The sequence below is a fragment of the Octopus sinensis genome, linkage group LG1, assembly GCF_006345805.1.
Source record: "Octopus sinensis linkage group LG1, ASM634580v1, whole genome shotgun sequence".
NCBI classification, from domain to species: Eukaryota; Metazoa; Mollusca; class Cephalopoda; order Octopoda; family Octopodidae; genus Octopus; species Octopus sinensis.
Genome location: NC_042997.1, coordinates 194,147,064 through 194,169,563, shown reverse-complemented (window position 1 = coordinate 194,169,563; position 22,500 = coordinate 194,147,064). Strand labels below are relative to the sequence as shown.

General features: G+C 39.1%; 1 protein-coding gene across 3 annotated transcripts in view; it reads right to left on the bottom strand.

Moving 5' to 3' along the window:
- The window catches only part of LOC115231280 (collagen alpha-1(XXVI) chain-like), a 185,342-nt gene that overhangs the window by 125,582 nt on the left and 37,260 nt on the right, over positions 1-22,500 (bottom strand). For all 3 annotated transcript variants that reach the window (XM_036508080.1, XM_029801372.2, XM_036508082.1), the window contains exon 2: positions 7,334-7,450. In XM_036508080.1, coding sequence (XP_036363973.1) covers positions 7,334-7,450 — 117 coding nt within the window. The remainder of the gene's footprint in view (positions 1-7,333; positions 7,451-22,500) is intronic.

The following is a 22,500-nucleotide window of genomic DNA, read 5'->3' as shown; positions in this document are numbered from 1 at the left end:
TTTGCTTTCTATTCTTTTGTGATCGATAAAATACTACCAATCGAATGCGGTAGGTTGGTGAAACTATGACAACAGTCGGGTTGAATGCTTGGTGGTGATGGAGGTGGTGGTGGTGGTATTTCTTTTGGCTCTTTGAGTTCTGAGTTCAAATCCCAGTATAGAATTTGAACGGGGTGGCGGATTAAGTCACCCGGTTTAAAAACGACACTTGGTATCAAGGTGCCTTTAGCGAAGTCCGTTCTGTAACACCAGGGCCAGATTAAGAACTTGAGAGGACCTAACCACTTAAAAAAATGTTGGCGCCACCATATATATATTATTTAAAATATAAAAAATAGTAAACCATAAAATAATTTTTATTTTTCAAAATTAAATAAAACCAACAGTAAAAGGAAAAATAATTAAAAGAAATTTTTTTTTTTATCTAGTTTCAGCTCACAAGTTGTGGCCATACTGAGGCACCGCCATTTGGTGTTGCTACATAATTTTACTTCACGAATGCTTTTTAGGAATTGACATTTCGTGCATGAGAGAGTTTATTTTTGTATGCTTTTGTATACTTTATTAATAGGCGTAGGAGTGGCTGTGTGGTAAGTAACCTGCTTACGAACCACATGGTTTCGAGTTCAGTCACACTGCGTGACACCTTGGTCAAGTGACTTCTACTATAGCCTCGGGCCGACCAATGCCTTGTGAGTGGATTTGGTAGACAGAAACTGAAAGAAGCCCGTCGTATACATGTATGTATGTATGTATGCATGTATGTATGCATGCATGTATGTATGCATGTATGTATGCATGCATGTATGCATGCATGCATGCATGTATGTATGTATGCATGCATGCATGTATGTATTATGTATGTGTGTGTATATGTTTGTGAGTCTGTGTTTGTCCCCCCAACAACGCTTGACAACTGATGGTGGTGTGTTTACGTCTCCGTAACTTAGCGGTTCGGCAAAAGAGACCGTTAGAATAAGTCCTGGGGTGGATTTGCTCGACTAAAAGGCGGTGCTCCAGCATGGCCACAGTCAAATGACTGAAACAAGTAAAAGAGTAAAGAGTCTTCCACTTTTTTTAACTGTGAAGTTTTTGATCAGATCCTCAAAATTAATCTTATGTAACACATCCGCTTCTATTCTTAGCAGATAAGACATCCTGAATATTATCTTAGAAAGTTTAACCTGATTTATTTTGTGCCGTAAACCATTTATTATTTCTTTGGTGCCTCTTTCTCTTTGATGTCCGAAGCACAGGTTTATTTTCCTTAATGTTTAATCCAGTATTGTGCAACATGCGTTTCTCCGTGTGTCTCTCTCCCTCTAGTATCGGAGGCTCTGTAAAGGGCCATTGACGCGCCCTTTCCTCCAGACTAAAAGATGAAATATTTAACAAGTGGTTGAGTATTCTTTCCGTGTCATATAGACTCACTGGACCATTTTTACGGATTCACACGTGTATATACACCACCTATTCTGGACGAGGTTCCATTCCATCGCATGATTACTTATTTTTGCCAATGAGAGGATTGGAACAATGTGAAATGAAGTGTTTTGCTCAAAAATACAACGCATTGCCCAGTCCAGGAATCGAAACCACAATCTTACGATCACGAGTCCAACACACTAACGACTAAGCCACGCGCCTCCACTTGTTCATTCCACATACATTTGTATCTTTAATTATTCATCTAGTAGAACGCGGCGAGCTGGCAGAAACGTTAACACGCCGGGCGAAATGCTTAGAGGTATTTCGTCTGCCGATGCGTTCTGAGTTCAAATTCCGCCGAGGTCGACTTTGCCTTTCATCCTTTCGGGGTCGATTAAATAAGTATCAGTTACGCACTGGAGTCGATGTAATCGACTTAATCCATTTGTCTGTCTTTGTTTGTCCTCTCTGTGTTTAGCCCCTTGTGGGTAGTAAAGAAATAGGTATTTCGTCTGTCTTTACGTCCTGAGTTCAAATGCCGCCGAAGTCGTCTTTGCCTTTTATCCTTTCAAGGTCGATAAATTAAGTACTAGTTGCATACCGGGGTTGATCTAATCGACGGGCCCCCTTCCCCCAAATTTTGTGCCTTGTGCCCTGAGTAGAAAAGAATTATTTGTCTAGTAGACCCCATGTAACAAAGCGTAAGGTGATAAAGCTGGTTGAATGACAGGAAGAGTCCATTTGACAGTCTTCAACACACCGGCAACTGCACTCTGCTTCTATCTCTCTGAGTGAAGATGTGTGGCCTACTGGTTAGGATGTTGCACTCACAATCGCAAGTTTGTGGTTTCGATTTCCGGAGCAGGCATCGAGTTGTGTTCTTGAGCAAAACACCTCATTTCACACTGCTTCGGTCCACCTAGCTGTAAATGAGTAATCCTGCGGCAGACTGGCGTCCCTTCAGAGGGTATGCAACAGGTAAAAGATAAAACAATGTCTAGGTGATTAAGGCGGCGAGCTGGCAGAAACGTTAGCACGCCGGGCGAAATGCGTAGCCGTATTTCGTCTGCCGTTACGTTCTGAGTTCAAATTCCGCCGAGGTCGACTTTGCCCTTCATCCTTTCGGGGTCGATAAATTAAGCACCAGTTAGGTACTGGCGTCGATGTAATCGACTTAATCCGTTTGTCTGTCCTTGTTTGTCCCCTCTGTGTTTAACCCCTTGTGGGTAGTAAAAAAAATAGGTATGTGATCTCGGTTACTTCCACTCCCTGGAAGCCGGGTAACTGGCACTGTGAGTCCTACAACTCGACACGGTAATTACTATGTACCTAGTTTTCTTAGAATTGTCTTGTGAATTTCTGAGTACTTCGCAGACAATTGTGCCTTTTTACGTAATCCCCAAGCAGATTCAGTGCAAACACAGTGTGTGACAAGACTTGTCTTTTGAATTACAGGAAATCCGTGTACTCCATGGGCAGAGGAAGAGCAGATGAAGGACCACCGGGTATTGGCGCCGACGTGTCTGATGGTAACAAGGTGAAAGTTTATGTCAGAACTGGGTCTACAGCAGTCACTCCTGCTACCGGAAGCAGGCGGAGAATCGATTAGGGAGCTACTCATAAGGGTCTGAACTCTTCGTCTGAGTATCAAGACATGGCTACACTAAGGGGCGTTACCTGTCTTGTAGCTGTAGTAACAACCGACAATAAAACTATTATTTCAGTTGTTCAATTAGAACAAAGAATAACAGGCCAGATGGCAACCGGACAATCTGTGTGGAAGTAAACTCCCACCCCCTCTCTCTCTCACATACGCACACACGTACACACACATACACACAGAGGAATTTATCTCTCTCTCTCCTCCTCTCTTTCTGTCTGTCTATCTATATATACATACATAACTCTCTTCTAACTCTTTTACTTGTTTCAGTCATTTGACTGTGGCCATGCTGGAGCACCGCCTTTAGTCGAGCAAATCGACCCCAGGACTTATTCTTTGTAAGCCTAGTATTTATTCTATTGGTCTCTTTTGCCGAACCGCTAAGTTACAGGGACGTAAACACACCAGCATCGGTTGTCAAGCGATGTTGGCGGGGACAAACACAACACACAAACATATACACACACATACATACATATATACGACGGGTTTCTTTCAGTTTTCGTCTACCAAATCCACTCACAAGGCTTTGGTCGGCCCGAGGCTATAGTAGAAGACACTTGCCCAAGATGCCACGCAGTGGGACTGAACCCGGAACCATGTGGTTCGTAAGCAAGCTACTTACCACACAGCCACTCTTACGCCACTCCTATAATAAATAATACATATTTATCATTTTTTAACAAGAATAATATCGACAGGGACTTCGAAGTTTCGACCAGCTTAGCCATCTTTCGAAGTCACTATCAAACATTATTTTTGAAGAATAATAAATTTGTATCTACAAAAGATATTGAGTAATCCTTCAGCTCAATGTAAAATTGTTTTTATAATAAAAACTTAATATAAGGTTTTATAATGAAAACAATATAAAAACAGCCATTATTATTACGGATTAAAGCGGCGAGCTGGCAGAATCGTTAGCACGCCGGACGAAATGCTTAGCGGTATTTCGTCCGTCCTTACGTTCTGAGTTCAAATTCCGCTGAGGTCGACTTTGCCTTTCATCCTTTCGTGGTCGATTAAATAAGTACAGTTACGCACTGGGGTCGATATAATCGACTTAATCCGTTGGTCTGTCCTTGTTTGTCCTGTCTGTGTTTAGCCCCTTGTGGGTAGTAAAGAAATAGAAATAGGTATTTCGTCCGTCCTTAAGATCTGAGTTCAACTTCCGCCGAGGTCGACTGTGCGTTTCATCCTTTCGGGGTCGATAAAATAAGTACCAGTTGAGCACTGGAGTCGATGTAATCGACTTACTTCCACCCCTGAGATTGCTGGCTATGTAACAAATTTGAAACCAATACGTAACTACACACACACACACACACACACACACACACACACACACACACACACACAAGTATATGTACAGGGTTTGGCAGAAAAAAGCCTTTCGGTTTTAAATGAACACAGTCACATTAAATTAAATTATTAACTTTACAGAAAGAGAAAGAGGAATAGGGAATACATACATACATACATACATACATACATACATACATACATATATATATATATATATATATATATATATATATACAATGACGTCATAAACGTTCGTAGTAAGAGAGAGAAGGGGGGTAGTATTTAAACTAACGACATTCAGACAATTCGTCTTATATAACCTAACCTGGAATTTCTGCATTGTGTGTCGCACCATGTCTAGAAATATTTCCGTAATTTTTTGACGAGTAGCAACTTTTGGGTTTTTCCGGTGTGTGTGGTTAGTTGGCGTACGTTTTCTCTTTGAGAGAGCCCCCAAAGGAAATGATTACAAACCGAAAGGTCAGGCGTTTGTGAAGGCCTTGAAATGTCACTTGCTGAGAAATGATATGGTCTGTAAACATTTCTTTAATAACGTCCACGGAAGGTTTGGCTCGATGGGCGGTCAATCCGATGTGTTGAAAGCATGCATGCCGTGTATTAAATGCCACGTCTGTTGAATTTTCGAAAAAAGGAAGTTGGGTAACATGAACTCATAGCGATCATAACTCTGTTATTCTATGTCTGCCCTCTAAAAAAAAAATGGGTCTTTCATACTGAAGTTTGTCACACAGCACGACTCTGTTACACGTTCATATTGAACGGGGGACGTTCACAAAGGTTAGTGTAGATTGCTTTCGACCAATAACAGTTTTGCTTAATTACACAACCAGACAGATGGAAATACGCCTCGTCACTCTTGAGAAATCATGTCGTACATCCACATTGCAATCATGTTTTTTTTCTTCCAATGTTTTTTCCGGTCTTACCTATCACGTTGAAATATTTCTTCCACCACCATAATCCAAATCAAGTTACAATATCTTTCGCAGACTGCGACCTGAAATAGTTGGTGCAGTGTTACGCTCCGACATAGAAAAAGAACGACTGTTTACAGTAAAGCGTCTTATGGTTTCGATATTCCCCACTGTTAGGACAGACCTGATGGTTTATTTCTTTCAATACTGAGCCGACCACCTCCGAGTTTTATACCCTAAACGGATATGAAACGTTTTGGCTCAGTCGTTTTGGCTGACTTATTTGACATCAGACGTTTCAATCTTTCTCTCGTTCACTCCCCCTCTCTTTCTCTTACTCTCTTTACGTGTTTCAGCACATTTCCTTATGCGTATGCTGAGCGAGAAATTGTTTACGATAATTGTGTACAATTAATAAGCTTGTCATGCAACTCACTCCCTCTCCCTCTCTCCCCCTCTCTCTATCTGTATGTGTATATATGTGCGTGTGCATATAAATGTGTGAGTGTGCACGCGTGCGTGTGTGCCTCCAGTGCCAAGGAAAGCACCGTCGCCAAAACATGTTGAATATCCAGTCAGTCGTGCCAAATCATAAGCGACCAAACAGCAGTGCCCAATCATTTCATTCAAACTCCCAACAATATCGTATTTTGATCAGGCAACGACTACCGTAAATCCTCGAGTATAATCCGCATCTTTTCCCCAAAATTTAAAGGTCAAAATCCCTAGTGTGTACTATATACGAGGTTAAAAATGAAAAATATTTTCTAAGCAATGTCCGAGTCTCTATTTGCTGTCCGGCAATGTTTATTCAGACGCATTTTGTGATGTCGTGCGCGAAAATACCTTAAGCTAAGCCTGAAAGCAATGAAGTCATAAAAGAATCATCCATAACTTGCAGTAAGCAACATTTATTAAACGTTATTACTGTTAGTTCCTTATTTTCTGCAAACAAAAGGCACAAAAAAGCTACACGTTTGCATTATGTTATATATACAATAATAATAAAAGACATTACTGTATACAGTTTTACAAACCAAGGACGTTATATAGACCTCCTTGACTAAAGTTAGACAAAGGGTGCGTATTATACACAAGGTTTAGGTTTTTCAGAGGTATAGCCCCCTAAAAATCCCCTCAAGGGCAGACTATACTGGAGGATTTACGGTATTTCTTTTTGTAAAATAAACTGAAATAATATGAAATTAAAAACGTTCCCATAGCAAAAATCTTGACGTGACTTGCACTACTTCATTCATAGCGACATAAATGGCGTCGTGTGTAGGGCTCAACGCCATCTAGCCACGTGACGCAACCATCGCCGTTAACGGCGTTTTACACTATTGCTACTGCTGCTTCCTCTACTACTACTACTACTACTACTACTACTACTACTACTACTACTACTACTACTACTTCTAAACAACAACTACAATAATAATAATAATAATAATAATAATTATAGGAATAAGATTAATAAGAATAATAATGACATTAAAAAATAAAGGAACAATAATTATAAAAATGGACACCATTATAATATTAATCGTTTGGGTTGAGTATGATGATGATGATGATGATGATGATGAATGTGACGATGATGATGTTGGTAATGATAATGATGATATCAGTGGCAATGGTGTTGATGTAGTTGTTGTTGTTGTTGATGATGATGGTGATGATGATGATGTCGATGACGACGATGACGATGTTGATGATGATGATGCTGATGATGACGATAACAACGGTGATAAATGCCATGATGAGGACGACGGCGACGTTGGATGTGACGACGATGATGACGCTTTTCACGATGACTTTGATTGTGTTGTTGATGCTGATGATGATGACAATGACGAAAACGACGACGATGAGGATAACGATGATAATGATGATGATGATGATGATGATGATGATGATGATGATGATGATGATGAAGGTGTTGATGATGATGATGATGATGATGATGATGATGATGCCTTATTAAGAGGGTAATACTTACTTATATTTAGCACATCTATAGCCAGTGCAGTGGTGCCAATTCCTCGATAGGTAAGTTTCATGTCCACTAACTTCCAAACATGGCATCAAACGGCTTCGGAAATAAGGACACCATCGGCTGGAAGGAAAGAAAGAATATCATTAAGTATATTGCGTTAGTTAAAGGATAAACATTAACACACACACACACAACACACACACACACACACCACACACACACACACACACACACACACACACACGTACATATATATATATACTCGCCTATATACAGGGGTTGGACAAAATAATGGAAACACCTCGCATCATAGCATCATAATTTTGAATTGAAATATCTATAAAACCGTCAAAAGCTTGTTTATTTTTATGTTTTTATTTATTTATTATTAGTGTTGCTTAATATGTTTTGCTAAATTTGTTGTTTCTTTTCAGATGTCACCAGAAAAAGGTAATTAAAATTCATTAAAATCACAGATCTATCGGACTTTCAAAGAGGTCAGATTGTTGGTGCTCTTATGGTAGGTGCCAGCGTAACGAAAACAGCTGAAATGTTTGGTGTATCAAGAAGTATTGTCTCGAAAGTGCGCATGCGCAGAGTTGGATTTCTTCCGGGAGGCCGCCGGAATTTTCCTCATGCGCATGCGCAGAGAACTACCAGCAGCAAAACTTCCCGTGTATCGATCTCTCTCTCGAAGCTGACACCGAATTGAACGGACGCGTCCTCATAGCTCTACCAAGCAGCCACCACGTGGCGAAGCTACACTACGCTGGAACGGAACAGGATTTGGCTCACAACATTTAACTACTGTGACTAGCTCCATGGCTACCGGTTCGCCCTGAAGGACAAAATATATATCTATATTATTGCGAATCCAGAAAATAAATATATTTATGTCGTTGAAAATATTCGAAATGTTGGCTTTTACTTTCGACAAATAATTTAATGTAAGGGATGAGACCTGCAGCCTTCAAGTGTTACAGACCTTTCATCCTGTTACAAGAGTATCGTGAAAGGCCTTGTTGGAAGCCAACCTTCTGAGTTCTTTTAGAGGGCTTAGAAAAACTGAAGGACCACTGCAATAAGTTTGTGAATCTAAGAGAGGAATATATTGAATAAAATCATAATTAACTGATCCTCCTGTATTTTTCTTTTACCCAAGGCCATGTACTTTTCAGCACCCCCTCTTAGTGTCTGGTACCCAAAAATACAGGAAGGGTTGGGCTCACGATTGTGATATCTTTGATCATAGATCTGCTGAGTCAGAGCTGACTTGGAAGTTAAACAGCAACAACAAAACGAGAACAATAAAAAGACTGAATTACGTGGAAATATATTTGTTTAGGTTCTACACATCATGGGAAAAAAAAACTATGGTGTGAATATATTGCTGGAGGATGAAATTTCTTTGTAAAGGAGTATTAGTAAACGTTATGAGAAAACTTATTCAACCGTGAATTCATTCCGCGTAGTTGTCTCCTCGCCTTGACAAAGCTCACTTCTTATTCAAGAACAATCGCTATTCTTCACAGGATTGCTAACACGAGTACTCAAAATCAAACATTGTGAGTCAAAAGTATGTGGATTAAGTCACCCAGTATTTTCTTTCTTTCTTTGCGTCATCAGATCGACAAACAATCCTTGGTTAATTCTTCGACACTATGGTACTGTTAGTATACTATGAGTTTGCCTTATATTCTCCGTTTTATTTGTTTACATATGATACTCTCATGGGATTTATAGCCTAGTGAGTGTGAGAGAAAGAGAGAGAGAGAGAAGGGTTCGGGAAACGAAGAAATAATCCTTTCTACTATAGGCACAAGGCCAGAAATGTGGAGAAGGGGGTAGTCGATTATATCGACAACCTCCCCCACCAGTGCACAGCTGGTGCTTTTTTCATCGACCCCTGAAAGGATAGAAAGCAAAGTTGACCTTGGTGGGACTCGAACTCAGAACGCAATGCTAGAAGCTGTACTGCCAAGCATTTTGTCCAGGGTGCTGACGATTCTGCTAGTTCGCCGCCTTCAGGAGCAGGAGCAGAGGAATAATGATGTGAACGAATGAATAAAGATCATTGAAAGAGAGTAAAAGAACGAGACGGTAATTGTAAAGGAGAGGAAATTTCAAATGTGTGGCAGTTAATTTGCAAGTCAAACAGACATAGAAAATACCAGTTACAAAGGAACTCAACCTCGTATGTTGCATAAAAAAAAGACAAACAAGCTATTTTACAAGTCGATGCACGACGTGAGTTTGTGAAAAGAAGGGCTATAAACTATACGAAATTCAGTAAAACACGGAAGTAGAGCTTGAGATTAAAAATAAAAGTATACCTCAAAGAAGACTAAAAAAAATGTGTGGTAAATAGCTTGCTTACCAACCACATGGTTCCGGGTTCAGTCCCACTGCGTGACACCTTGGGCAAGTATCTTCTACTATAGCCTCGGGTCGACCACAGCCTTGTGAGTGGATTTGGTTGACGGAAACTGAAAGAAGCCCGTCGTATATATGTATATGTATATATATGTATGTATGTGTGTGTGTTTGTGTGTCTGTGTTTGTCCCACCAACATCGCTTGACAACCGATGCTGGTGTGTTTACGTCACCGTAACTTAGCGTTTCGGCAAAAGAGATCGATAGAATAAGTACTTGGCTTACAAAGAATAAGTCCTGGGGTGGATTTGCTCGACTAAAGGCGGTGCTCCAGCATGGCCACAGTCAAATGACTGAAACATGTAAAAGAGTAAAAGAGTGAAAAGAGTGAAAAGAGAGAGAGAGAGAGAGAGAGAGAGAGAGAGAGAGAGAGAGAGAGAGAGAGAGAGAGAGAGAGAGAGAGAGAGAGAGGGGGGAATCCGTGACGAACGGCGACTTCAGCAACGAACACAAAATCAACAAAAGTGATATGGACGTAACAGTGACAAAGTAAAAACATGAGGTTTCGAGCATGGCTCATCGTTGGATTGTAGAAGAAAGCCCAGAGAAGAGGAAAAGGAGGAAGAAAGGGTCAGTAAGGAGAAAAACGTGTGAGTAGCTATACATAGCGTAATGAAGGGGGTTAAAATTCGAGCCGCATCCTCGCGAAGCACATCTGTACGTTCAAGTATTCAAATGTATGTACGTAGAAGTTTTATTGTAAACGAGACATACGTTCTAGTTGAAAGATCTGGTAAATCATATGCATAAGTAAATATACTTATATACATTCACACACTAATGCACTCAGTTTATACAGTTCGGACAGTTGGTGATTCACCCAAATTTTATAAATGTATATGCATATTTAAGTGGATATTTATACGTGAGATCATTCTGTATTTACATATACATATGTGTGCAAATATGCGTGTATATATGCGTATAGGTATGTATGTATGTATGTATGTATGTATGTATGTATGTATGTATGTATGTATGTATGTATGTATGTATGTATGTATGTATGTATGTATGTACACAAACACATACACACAAGTATGTCTGTATATGGCTTATTAAATCCTTTATTACAGAGAGAGGCCGTCGATTACATTTCATGTTTATAAAACCGTGAAATTCATAGGTTTCTTAGTGCTGTTTACATTTCTTGTGCTCCATTGTACCTAATACCCAATCTACAACCGCTGAAAGGGCTTCTACGATGTCTTTTTACCTGCAAGAAATAGAAGCTAGATCCAGTGGTGCAGAGTGTGTGCCGTACAGGACAGCATTTAATTTTATCCTACCCACTTCAGCCCACAGAGTTATACAGCATATACAGGCTTGTAGAGCAGACTCAGAAGTATCGCCCCCATTACAGTGTCCCCAGGATGGACTGCCCTTTGCCACCTCTCTCCCAGTTATGCTACTGACCAGATCCGACCAGGCTGAAAGGGTTGAAGAAAGACGCCTCCATCATCGGACAAGCTCTCATCGCCTTTCTTGAAGTTTCATTTGGAGGGAAAAGTGAGGCTGGAGAGGGAAGTGCAACTTCTCAATGAATTTGCGAAAAGTTGGATGACTGTGGCAAAAATAGTTAGAATGAATGGCTCTACTCTAAATATTGCGCCTGGAAATTGGAAATCAGGAGAGAGGGCTCGTACCTTTGGTGGTCAGGGTAATCCTGGGTCTGTGGGATTCCTTCATTGGCTCTAACTGGAGGCTCTCCTGCATCAGGAGGACTGCATCATTCATGTTATCACATACTTTATATATTTCAAGTACTTTTATAGCATTTCACTGTCTTTTCTATTTATTTCTCCCTACCCTTTAAGTAAATCTCCACACAAATTGTTTTTCTGTCCTTGTGATGTCCCCTTATATATACCTCTGCGGCTAATAAAAGAGATTATTATTATTATTATTATTATTATTATTATTATTATTATTGTTTTATGTTTGACTTTTGCTTTACATTTGTACAAGTTGGCTCCAAGTCTCACCCAGAGACCTCAAGAGACAACAAGTTGCAAGTTCATGTTGGTGTTATGCCTAGGGTGCCATACATTCGGTTTTGTACATAGTGTTGTTCTAGAGAATGTTTAAGAAACCATAAGAAAATTATGTGTTTGTTTTAAAACTTGAGATTACATAGAAAGTATTTTGCGTAGGACATGGGCAGTTCCCATGAGCACTATCTTTTGAATAGTATTTTGGGTAGGATGTGGGCAGTTCCATGAGCACTATCTTTTATTATTATTATTATTATTATTATATTATTATTATTATTATTATTAATTATTATTATTATATTATTATTATTATTATTGTTTTATGTTTGACTTTTGCTTACATTTGTACAAGTTGGCTCCAAGTCTCACCCAGAGACCTCAAGAGACAACAAGTTGCAAGTTCATGTTGGTGTTATGCCTAGGGTGCCATACATTCGGTTTTGTACATAGTGTTGTTCTAGAGAATGTTTAAGAAACCATAAGAAAATTATGTGTTTGTTTTAAAACTTGAGATTACATAGAAAGTATTTTGCGTAGGACATGGGCAGTTCCCATGAGCACTATCTTTTGAATAGTATTTTGGGTAGGATATGGGCAGTTTCCATGAGCACTATCTTTTATTATTATTATTATTATTATTATTATTATTATTATTATTATTATTATTATTATTATTATTATTCTATGTTTGACTTTTGCTTTACATTTGTACAAGTTGGCTCCAAGTCTCACCCAGAGACCTCAAGAGACAACAGGTTGGAAATTCGTGTTGTTGTTATGCCTAGTGTACCATATATTTGGTTTTGTATTTAGTATTGTACTAGTGAATGTCTAAAAAAATATTATTATTATTATTATTATTATTATTTATTATTATTATTATTATTATTAAATCGGTGAGCTGGCAGAATCGTTAGAACGCCGGAAAAAACTGCGTAGAAGCATTCCTTCCAGCTTTACATTCTGAGTTCTAATTCCGCTGAAGCCTTTCATTCTTTCGGGATCGATAAAATAATACCAGTCGAACACTGGGGATAATTGTGACCGATTATCTCCCCCCCTCCCACTCCAAAATTTCAGTCCTTGTACCTATAGTAGTAAGGAATTGTTAAGAAAGGGCAACTGGTAGAATCGTTAGCACGTCGGACAAAATGCTCAACGGCTTTTTCTTCGTGTTCTGAGCTCAAGTCCCACCCATGTTAAATTTGCTTTTCATCGTCTTGTGGTCAATGAAATAAAGTACTAGTAAAATACTTGGTCGATGTAACTGACTGACACCCTTCTCTTGAAAATGTTGGCCTCATGCCTAAATTTGACGCCATTATTAATGTTGTTGGGTTTTTTGACCTTGGCAAGGCGTCTTTTCTCCTGACTCCGTGACGGATTGCCCTATGCGAATATCTTTCAATATTTGGATGGCATTTAATGAATTAATTCTTTTATAATTAACTCAAAGGTGAACGCTAAATTTCTTTTCATTTTTTTGTTTGTTTATCAAGCGAAAAAGCAACAAGAAAAATATCTTTCTGCCGCCAGACATTTTTCTGTGTTAAGCCGACATTCAACAGGAACATGTCAAAGGAATAGGTTCTTAAAATAACTAAAGGCGCTGACTTTTGTACCAAAAAATATTAAAAAAAAAAACGAAACGGGAAAGAAAAACAAAGTGAGCTAAAATATTATTGAAGAAAATACATGCATTTGTGAAAAAAAAAATTAAGATAATTTCAACCTTTTTAGTATAAATGTTAGCGAAGTTTGCGGAATTGACGTTTCACTTAACAACAACAACATGAAACGTTTCCATTGTAAAAAAGTAAAAAAAAATTATATAGGAAAGCGAGTAAACTTGTTTCATATTTACTTGCAAGAAGAGGTAAATTTTGAATATGAATAAACTGGTCGAAATGATATCTACTTGGCAAAATTTTGTAACAAAAAACACAGGAACATCTCTATTGGATATATTTTCATTGAAGAAAGAATAGAAAATGAAAGTTCACCTACTTATGTAAAACTCATTCCAAAAATGATTAAGTAGGCCGAAATTCACATAAAATATAATCTCTTTTTTACTACGCCATATGCCCGTGGTTAAGAGCGCGGACTACTAATCCCAAGATTCCGAGTTCGATTACAAGCACTGACCTCAATAATAATGATAACATCGAAAAATACCTTAGGAATGAGAATCCAGGTCGAAATTTCCCCAAGACACATGAAGAAGGCTGGAGGGTATATCAGCCGAAAGGTTGCGTTAACAACAAACAAGATGAGGACAAATATCCGTCGAATGTAAATAATGTACATAATTCCTCATCTCTTAAATATAGAACTGTGGAATCTTTTTTTTTTTTTATTTCTCTTTTCTATTCTATGAACAAGGCCCGAAATTTTTGGGGAGAGGGCTAGTCGATTAGATCGAATTAAGTATGCAACTGGTAGTTAATTTATCGACCTCAAAAGTATGAAAGGCAAAGTCGACCTCGGCAGAATTTGTCACATAAAATATAATAAAAATACTATGATAAATTGTGTTTCAAAACACAACACGGCCATTAGTTTCGGAATAACTTAATATTTTCGTTTTCAGGAAATCGAAAGTGTTAAGAAACTCCAGTTTTAAGCTTTATTTTCTTTTATACTTTTGTTTTATATTAGATATTTTTTATCATCTCTACTTTAGACAGCTGTAATAATTTAGACACGTAACTTAACGCCCGGTATAGATAAAAGAAACCCTGATCTACACACAGACACACACGTACGCTCACGCATACATATATCGACAGAAAAACAGTCAGATAGACAGACACATAAACACATATACAAACACAAATCACAAATGTTTACGCGCCATACAGTTTGACGACAAGACTTTTGAGTTATGTAATCAAACAATCGTAAATAAAGACATGTTGGAATGTAGTTGGGTATTGTTTGCGTGTGTGTGCGTGTGTGTGTGGGTGGGTGGGTGTAAGCATTTGTTAAAAAAAAGCCGAGACAGATATCTATTTATAGACTTTGAATCTGCAATCGTCATCGCGTACATACATATTCACACATATATTCAAGTGTTTGTCTCTATATGTATGTATGTATGTATGTATTAATGTATGTATGTATGTATATATGTATTATACAGAAAGAGAGAAAGAACGAGAAATATATATGCTCACCTATACCTACACACACACACACACACACACACACACCACACACACACACATACATATATGTATCTCTTTACTCTCTCTTTTACTTGTTTCAGTCATTTGACCGTGGCCATGCTGGAGCACCGCCTTTAGTCGAGCAAATCGACCCCAGGACTTATTCTTTGTTAGCCTAGTACTTATTCTATCGTTCCTTTTTGCTGAACCGCTAAGTTACGGAGACGTAAACACACCAGCATCGGTTGTCAAGCGATGTTGTGGAGGAACAAACACAGACACAGATACACAAACATACACACACACATGCATATATATATATACATATATACGACGGGCTTCTTTATATTTATATACTCTTTGACTCTTTTACTTGTTTCAGTCATGTGACTGTGGCCATGCTGGAGCACTGTCTTTAGTCGATCAAATCGACCCCAGGACTTATTCTTTGTAAGCCTAGTACTTATTTTATCGGTCTCTTTTTGCCGAACCGCTAAGTTACGGGGACGTAAACACACCAGCATCGGTTGTCAAGCGATGTTGGGGGGACAAACACAGACACACAAACACGCACATACTCACATATATATATATACATATATACGACGGGCTTCTTTCAGTTTCCGTCTACCAAATCCACTCACAAGGCTTTGGTCGGCCCGAGGCTATAGTAGAAGACACTTACCCAAGGTGCCACGCAGTGGGACTGAATCCGGAACCATGTGGTTGGTAAGCAAGCTACTTACATAAATATGTATATATATATGTATGTATGTCTGTATATATATATATATATATATATATATATATATATATATCTATATATATATATATATATATATATATATATATATATATGTATGTATATATATGTATATATGTATATATATACACACACACATACATATACAGTCATACACACACACATACATACACACACACACACACTCACACATATATATGTATGTATTACCTGGTACCTGTTAAGATCGTTTTCCAGGTAGTCACTCGACAATGGCAAGGAAAGAAGAGACAATACCGCCACAACTAACACCACCACGACCGCCGCCACTGCAACAACAACAACAACAACAACAGTGTGAATACGCCGCGACCGCTGTCAGTGACAAGTATATTTGATGCCAAATCAATTTGTTTTCTTCTTCTTTTTATCATATCTTTCTTCGACATTCGATAGTTTCCAGATTGGCACGAGGCCAAAGGACACCGTAAATTACGCAGCATGATTCAGCAGGTCCCTTTCGTTACAGATTTTATACAAATATATATTCCCAGACAATAACAAAAGCAGACGATCTGAGAAAGACGCTTTCAAAAGAGGAAATAATCTATGATGTTCGTTATTTACTACTGTGTGTGTGTGTGTGTGTGTGTGTGTTTGTGTATGTGTGTGCATGCAGGGTGTATTTTGTCTTGCTGTCTTTAGGTTTCACTAATCGGCAATTTGTACGATAACCTTCGTTGGATATAGATGTTGGTAACAAAAGATGGCGAACACTCGTATCAAGAGTGTTTTAGGTTGCAGGCTATCTTGTTTCTGCAAGATATAAAAACATGGGCAACAAAAGAAAGGTTACTCTCTCTCTCTCTCTCTCTCTCTCTCTCTCTCTCTCTCTCTCTCTCTCTCCCTCTCTTCCTTTCTCTCTCTCTCTGTTCCTCATTACCACCAACTCTTTCATCGTCAATATCACCACCGCAGCTGTCACTGCCACTTGCACTCTGTTGATGATAACGACGACGACGATGAATAACACCACCACCACCACCATCACCAACAACAACAGTGGAGGCGCAATGCCCCAGTGGTTAGGGCAGCGGACTCGCGGTCGGAGGATCACGGTTTCGATTCCCAGACCGGGCGTTGTGTGTGTTTATTGAGCGAAAAACACCTAAAGCTCCACGAGGCTCCGGCAGGGGGTGGTGGCGACCCCTGTTGTACTCTTTCGCCCCAACTTTCGCCCCAACTTTCCCTCACTCTTTCTTCCTGTTTCTTGTTCCCGACTTCCTACGCAACCGCTGAGCCTGGATGCACATTCGTTCATCCGTCGATGCTCTCGGTGTCGGGGGTTGACCTGCTTTCTCTTCTGCGGGTCTTACGAATAGCAAAGGACCACGTTTCGGACTTCTCCCATCTTGCGAGCTCTGGGACGAAGACCGTTCGCTCAACAGCAACAGCAACAACAACCAACAACAACAACAACAACTACAGGAACATCATCATCATCAGCAGCAGTATATATATATATCTGCCGAACATTCATTCCTTTTTGTCAACCTGTTGTTCTCTCGAGCGTTACACTGACCACACGTACAATATCTCTCTTTCTTGTTCAGCTCGTGTATTCAGCGAAAAGACAATTTTCTGTTTCCCATCTACACTAGTGTTCGCCACAGCTCGGTCTTTAGTCGAACGACGCCTTTGCTTGCTTAAATTCTGAATTTGTTTGTTCTTCTTTTGTCTTCGTCTTCCTCCTTTTCAGTCGCAAGATTTTACAACATCCCATGTATCTTTAGTCGCAAAACTGACCTTCATTATATGTTGTGCAAATCCTGTTGCTTTCCTGATGAAGGATACCAACTTTTTACTCAATACCGAAATCGTAATGGTTCTGGAATGAAAGTTGCTTGATGAATTGAGTTTATCTACGTCTGTATTAAATCCTTTCTCTTAGTTGTTGTACATGTCTTATATGTGTGTATGTAAATATGTATGTATGTATGTATGTATGTATGTATGTATGTATGTATGTATGTATGTATGTATGTATGTATGTATGTATGTATGTATGTATAACTACAGCCGGCTATTACCGGTAAAGGTTTTAGTTGCCAATTCTGTACAAGACATTGTAGATCTTTAGCTGGGCTAAAAAGTCACATTCGATCACAGCACCAATAACAGTTATGCTTCGTGCAATGGCCATACTCGATAACGAGGGGGCAGCCATAATGTATGTATGTATGTATGTATGTATGTATGTATGTATGTATGTATGTATGTATGTATGTATGTATGCATGTATGTTTGTATGTATGTTTGTATGTATGTATGTATGTATGTATGTATGTATGTATGTATGTATGTATGTATGTGTCCTCCTATCTCTCTCTTCCATCTTTTCTCTTTTCAAAGAAAATATTTCTCTCGGCGTTCACTATCCACACCTCCGCGTCGTTCTGGTCTAACAACCCTCCATGTTTGTTTTCGTTCGGTTCCCCTGTATGTCTCCACTGTCCTGTTTTTGTTCCTAACTTTCATCCTCACTAAATTTTATTTTGGTATTTATGGGAGCAAATGTCTTCGAAGACTCATATTGTCGTTGATTGCTCGAAATGGCGAGTAGATAGACAGCCGACAACTGATGAAGGGTCATTCTTTGTATTACTCGTTCTTTCTTATTACTCTCGTTATTTGCGCATTTAACTCATTTGTTTCCGTATTCCATGTTGTTTACTGTTAATGACGTCCTGCACCCATATACGCATATATATATATATATATTATATATATATATATATATATACATGCATATATATTATTTATATTATATATATACATATACACGAATATATGTGCGTGTGTGTTTATTGTTTGTCTCTGTTGCTCACTGGTTTACAACTGGTTAATATTGTTTATCTCGCAGTAACTTAGCAGTTCGGCAAATGACATAGAGAGAATAATTACTTGATTTAAAGTAAGTAGTGCGATCGACTTAATCGAACTCAGTACCTGAAGCCAGTGCCCTACCATGACCGCAATACATTGATTGAAACCAGTAAAAGACTAAAAGAGAACAAATATTTTTATTTTTCAGAAGACTTTAGCATGTTTCTGATTTATGTCGACCTCATTAGCGACATATATCCGTCCCCATACCAAAGCACTGAGTAAAAGAGAACAAATATTTTTATTTTTCAGAAGACTTTAGCATGTTTCTGATTTATGTCAACCTCGTTAGTGACATATATCCTTTCCTGTACCAAAGCACTGAGTAAAAGAACAAATATTTTTATTTTTCAGAAGACTTTAGCATGTTTCTGATTTATGTCGGCCTCATTAGCGACATATATCCTTCCTTGTACCAAAACACTGAATAAATGAATGACATGTATAAGACTGTACGTTTATTGGAGTATGGTAATAGTACTGTTTAGTGATTGACTACTTCAGAAAGAGAGAACGAGCAGTTAAGTTATTTTTGTTGGTACATTTAATCCCTGGAGCATTAAAAAATAAACCGAAAATAAATTTAACTATTTATATGATTCCATAGTTTACAGACTGAGACAAATGCGTTATTTATCCATCTCATCCCCAAAAACTATTAAGCAGACACCTCATTCTTTCATAAATCCCCACTAAGTTATATATGATTAAGGACCACTTGCTGTAAAGTACCACCTACTGATATTGAATTAACAGTACCCTGCATCCTGAAATAAATTCAGGCTCTGCAGGGCTTTATCAAGTTACGCAACAAACCTGCAAACCACTGCTAAAATATCAACTAAGGATTTAAATATTTCCTGTTCTGCTGAGTCAATTACGGCAAGGTTTCACGTGTCTCAAATCTATTCCCAGATATTAGGGCAGGAAATAAGATTTAATAATTTTTCACTTACAAATATGGTGGGAACTGTTGAACAAGAAATATGCTGTAGGCAAATGAGAGACCCCTATTTGGGCTGGATTCTCGATTGAATTTAAGTTCGCTTCACTTGGTTCTCTAACATTATGGAAAAAAGATAAACCTTACAAACTTATCCCTTTCCTAGCGATAGCTGGTCCTACAAATAGTAACCCTGTACACCCAGAAGTAAATTTAGGGCAAAACAGAGTCTGCGCTCGAGTGTGATGTATGTAGTAATTTCGTTTTGGTGAAGGCGCGTGGCTTAGTGGTTAGGGTAATCGGCTCACGATCATGAGTTCGATTCCTGGCGGCACGTGGTCTCCTTGAGCAAGACATTTCATTTCACGTTGCTCCAGTCCTCTCAGTTAGTAAAAAATGAGTTGTACCTGTAATTTATAAATTAATCTGAGTGGCTATATGCAAATGGGTTCATAACTGGGGTCCGGAACTCACGTGGGAAAAATAATTCCGGCACCCGCCGTAGCCTCTGCCACCGCCGCCACCACCACCATCACGACTACCCCGTCATCATCATCATCATCATCATCATCATCAACAACAACAACATGAGCCAAAATGGTCACTTGACATACTGAAAAGAGTATCTAATTCACCCTCAAATCACATGCCACTTGCCTTATAAATGGACGGGCTCATCAAATAATGCTGTCTTACAATATTCCTAAAGGAACATCTATGGATCTGCCTGATCTGACAGACCTAGGGTTAAATAACAACAGCAATTTAGCTTAGTCTTAAAACTAACGCTTTTACGTTGTCTCTCTCTCCTTTATCTACCCTTTCTCTCTCTCTCTCTCTTCCCCATTTCGCCCACTCCTCCTATTCCTTTCTCTTTTCTCATCTCTCCCCCGTTACTTCCCTCTCTCCCCCTTGCACTCCCTCTCTCTCTACTCCTTGTCTCTCGCTTTCTCTCTTGTTTTTCCTTTCTTCCTGTCCCTCTCACTCTCCCTGTATCTATCTATCTATCTATCTATCTATCTATCTATCTATCTATCTATCTATCTATCTATCTATCTATCTATCTATCTATCAATCTATCTATCTATCTATCTATCTATCTATCTATCTATCTATCTATCTATCTATCTGTCTGTCTCTCTATCATTCTCTCTCTCTCTCAGCCTGCCTGTCTGTCTGTCTTTTTGTGTCTTTCTGTCTATGTATGTATGTCTCTCTCTCTCTCTCTATCTATCTCTCTCTCCCTCTATCTATCATTCTCTCTCTCTATCATTCTCTCTCTCTATCTCTCTCTCTCTATCTATCTCTGTCATTCTCTCCCTATCTCTCTCTCTATCATTCTCTCTATTTCTCTCTCTCTCTCTCTCTCTGTCATTCTCTCTCTATCTCTCCATCATTCTCTCTCTCTCTCTCTCCCTCTCGCTTTCTTGTCCGTCTGTCGGTTCATTTCGTTTGGTTACATCTGCACGTCTCATCTTGATTCACCTCGCAAGTGTTCCTCTCCTGTGTCAATATACCACCGACAGCTAATAAACATGTGATATTCTCTCGTTGCCGCTTGTTTTCACAGCCAATGCAGTCGGTTCCTGCGAATTTCAGTGGGAACTAATTTTAAAACACAGGCAATTAATATTCTGTTGTGTCTGGGGAGAGTCATTTTATTTTTGTGCCTTATAATTTAATACACTCACCGGTAAAATTTCCACTTATTTCTTATTTTTATTTCGTATTGCTCAGTTTAAAAACCACTGTACTCAGTCAAGACTATTGAAAAGGTTGCAAGATGCAACGAAAATTTTAGGAAAATAGAAATAAGAAATGAGTGGAAATTTTACCAGTGAGTGTGTTAAATTATAAGGCACAAAAAGAAAATGACTCTCTCCAGACACAACAGAATATGCTTCAACTCACGAACTCATATAAAGAATCTTGCAAACCAAATCCCAAAACGAAAAGTAATATTCTGCTACACAATAAAATAATTTTGGTTTTTGCCAATAAAGGAGCCTCTGGTATCCAGGTCTCTTAAACCTGCTAGAAGTGTCAACTTAATTTTATGCAAAAAAGCTCAATTAGGCGCAGGCATGGCTGTGTGCAAACGCGTGGTAATGGGTAGACCCCCACTGCGCAGCACCTTGGGCAAGTGTCTTCTTCTTAGCGGTTCGGCAAAAGAGATCGATAAAATAAGTACCAGACTTCAAAATAAGTACTGGAGTTGATTTGTTCGAATGAACCAGTCATGGCGATGCCCCAGCATGGCCAGTTCAATGACTGAAACAAGCGAGAGATAAAGATAAAAGATTTATCTTTATTATTTATGCGCCCTTTTCAAGCCTAGCCAGGCTCATGGGCCCTGTTTCCCGGTCTCTGTGGCGTATGTGTTCCCCCCAGCTAGACGGGACGCCAGTCCATCGCAGCGTTACTCAAGATACAGGAAGAAAGAGTGAGAGAAAGTTGGGGCGACAGAGTACAACAGGGGTCGCCACAACACCCTGCCGGAGCCTCGTGGAGGTTTAGGTGTTTTTGCTCAATAAACACACACAACGCCCGGTCTGGGAATCGAAACCGTGATCCTCCGACCGTGAGTTCGCTGCCCTAACTACAGGGCCATTGCGCCTCCAAAGATGAAAGATAAAATACATAAATACAACGTAATACATTGGATTATGTAGTCCTAGGTACACTAAGTCTATAAAGAATAAAGGATGGAATGGTCACGGTTGAAACGCCTTTTGTTCGTCTGCGAGTTTGTGTGCCGAATGAAAGTTGACCAGCGACTGAGCGATAAAACAACAACAGCAGCAGCACCAACACGAACAACATCATCATCATCATCATAATCATCATCATCAACAACAACAACAACAACAACAACAACAACAACAACAGCAGCAGCAGCAGCAGCAACAACAACAGCAACAGCAACAACATTTTCCCAAGA